This window comes from Penaeus japonicus, unplaced genomic scaffold (assembly GCF_977035675.1).
Source record: "Penaeus japonicus unplaced genomic scaffold, GWHDUDI00000001_assembly GWHDUDI00000038, whole genome shotgun sequence".
In the NCBI taxonomy this organism is placed as follows: Eukaryota; Metazoa; Arthropoda; class Malacostraca; order Decapoda; family Penaeidae; genus Penaeus; species Penaeus japonicus.
The window spans coordinates 7,355,207-7,357,108 of NW_028234440.1; the positions used below are offsets into that span (position 1 = coordinate 7,355,207).

Sequence of the window (1,902 nt, forward strand, 5' to 3'; positions counted from 1 at the left end):
TCAATTGCTAAATCCTTTAGTATAACGAAAAACAGCGCATCTAACTATAATCCGTTTCATTATCAGAATGGCTCAAACGTGTATTTTAAGCATTTTTGGCTATTTTCAGGGTCGTGTATATTACTGATATTTGTTTTTTTAGTGCACCTTTTTTCTCTGAGTTTTTAATCCTTTAATATAGCGAAATGCAGCGCATCTAACTATAATCCGTTTCATTATCAGAATGGCTCAAACGTGTATATTAAGCATTTTTGGCTATTTTCAGGGTCGTGTCATATTTTTTTTAGTGCAAGTTTTTTCTCTCAATTGCTAAATCCTTTAATATAACGAAAAACAGCGCATTATCTATAATCCGTTTTGTCGCGGTCGACGGCGCCGTCCATGCGCAATCGCCCTCGATTACGTTACATAAAGGTGCGCCCTGCCTCAATTAAGATTGAAATTGAACGCCATGATTTGCAGGAACGTATCTTGAGCGAGGAAGCAATATTGAAACACCAGTGACCCCTGGCAACCCCTTTGGCGACATCGAGTGACGTTAGATACGACTCTGGCGCCGCTTCATCATCTCGCTGCTTCCGGGTCGACGTAGCAGCATGACAAGTGGATGCCTTATCAACCTGGAACGATATCAGGCCATTCCAGCATCCCCTGGCCTGAAAAGATGAATATAAACATTAGTTGCAGTTGCCAGATGCCACCAGAATCATTCGCTGCACTTCTATCTGCTCTTCTACGACGTAAATCGCGTTGTCGCGCCGCATCGTCATCTTTTAAATGTTTATCAATGTTTTTAGGATGTAAGGAGTTTTCATTTCAAATGCTAGGATATATATTTGTGTTGATGACACTGCAATACGTAATCTTTTGTACACAGAACATTCGAGCTTTTATTGCATAAAGAAGGTCGGGAGGTTGTTTCTTAAGCAGCAGCATCTTTAGACGTTTAATCGGTTTTGCATTTTTACTTATTTTTTCAGTTTTAAGAGCTTTTACGCCTTTTTAGCGTATTTTATTCCCGACATTCTTTTGTTTACATTCGGGTTTGTTTTTATTTTGGTTAATTCTTTTACCTCTGCGTTTTAAGAGTCATTTTTATTTTTCACTAATTCCATTTTAAGAACAGTATTTCAGTTTTAGTTATTTTACGTGTTTATTTACCTTTACGTAGTATTTTAAGATAACTCGAAAGCTTTGTATATAAGAGCTGCCACGTGGGCTTCCAGCACTCGTGTCTGAGACCTTGAAGAGCTCACACCTTGTTGAGAACACAGCAGCAACAAAACAAAAATCTTGTGACACTAGAGTTACCCTGGTTTACGGGGCCTCTTGTTTCGCTAGATATTGTTGTTTTCTGGGTTATTTAACGTAAGGAAATTAGAGTAAACGCTGTTTTGCACAGATTTTTGCGCACTTTAGTGCTTTGCCTGCACCTTCAGTGCTTTGTTTTTTGCAGGTGACACGAGAGTATAGTAGTAGACAGCCCCCATCCCAGACCCGCAGCACTCTTTTACCCCAGGGTAGCCCTTACGGGCTGTGACCCTATGGTAGGGAGGATCAGTAGTCTGAGGCGTCCTTTGGGCGCAACTTTTTTCTTTCCCTGTTTTTTTTTTTCCATTTTTACGTGTGACCTTCCTGAGCCTACCGGAGTTTACCTTGTAAGCTCCAGTATTCGCTTGGGAGGTGGGCATTTTCTTACCGTCCCTCGCATTTGGCAGGTTCGGCGGTAGGGAAGTGTCTTCCACACAACTCCGATCCCTTAGTTGGTACTGGAGAACTCAACCAGGCTTCCACTAGGGGGGGGCGAGGACGTGTAACGACAAGACTGTTTATTTTTTTGTATCCTCTCTTAGCTATTGGGATTAGGTTGATACAATAGTTAAGGGAAAAGTAGTCCTCTCA

General features: G+C 41.2%; 1 protein-coding gene across 1 annotated transcript in view; it reads right to left on the reverse strand.

Moving 5' to 3' along the window:
* Window positions 1-1,691, reverse strand: part of LOC147467061 (NPC intracellular cholesterol transporter 2-like) — a 5,001-nt gene extending 3,310 nt beyond the window's left edge. The window contains exon 1 of the mRNA XM_086532998.1: window positions 1,646-1,691. Within this exon, the coding sequence (XP_086389124.1) occupies window positions 1,646-1,691 (46 nt within the window). The remainder of the gene's footprint in view (window positions 1-1,645) is intronic.
* Between the last annotated feature and the right edge of the window lie 211 nt (window positions 1,692-1,902).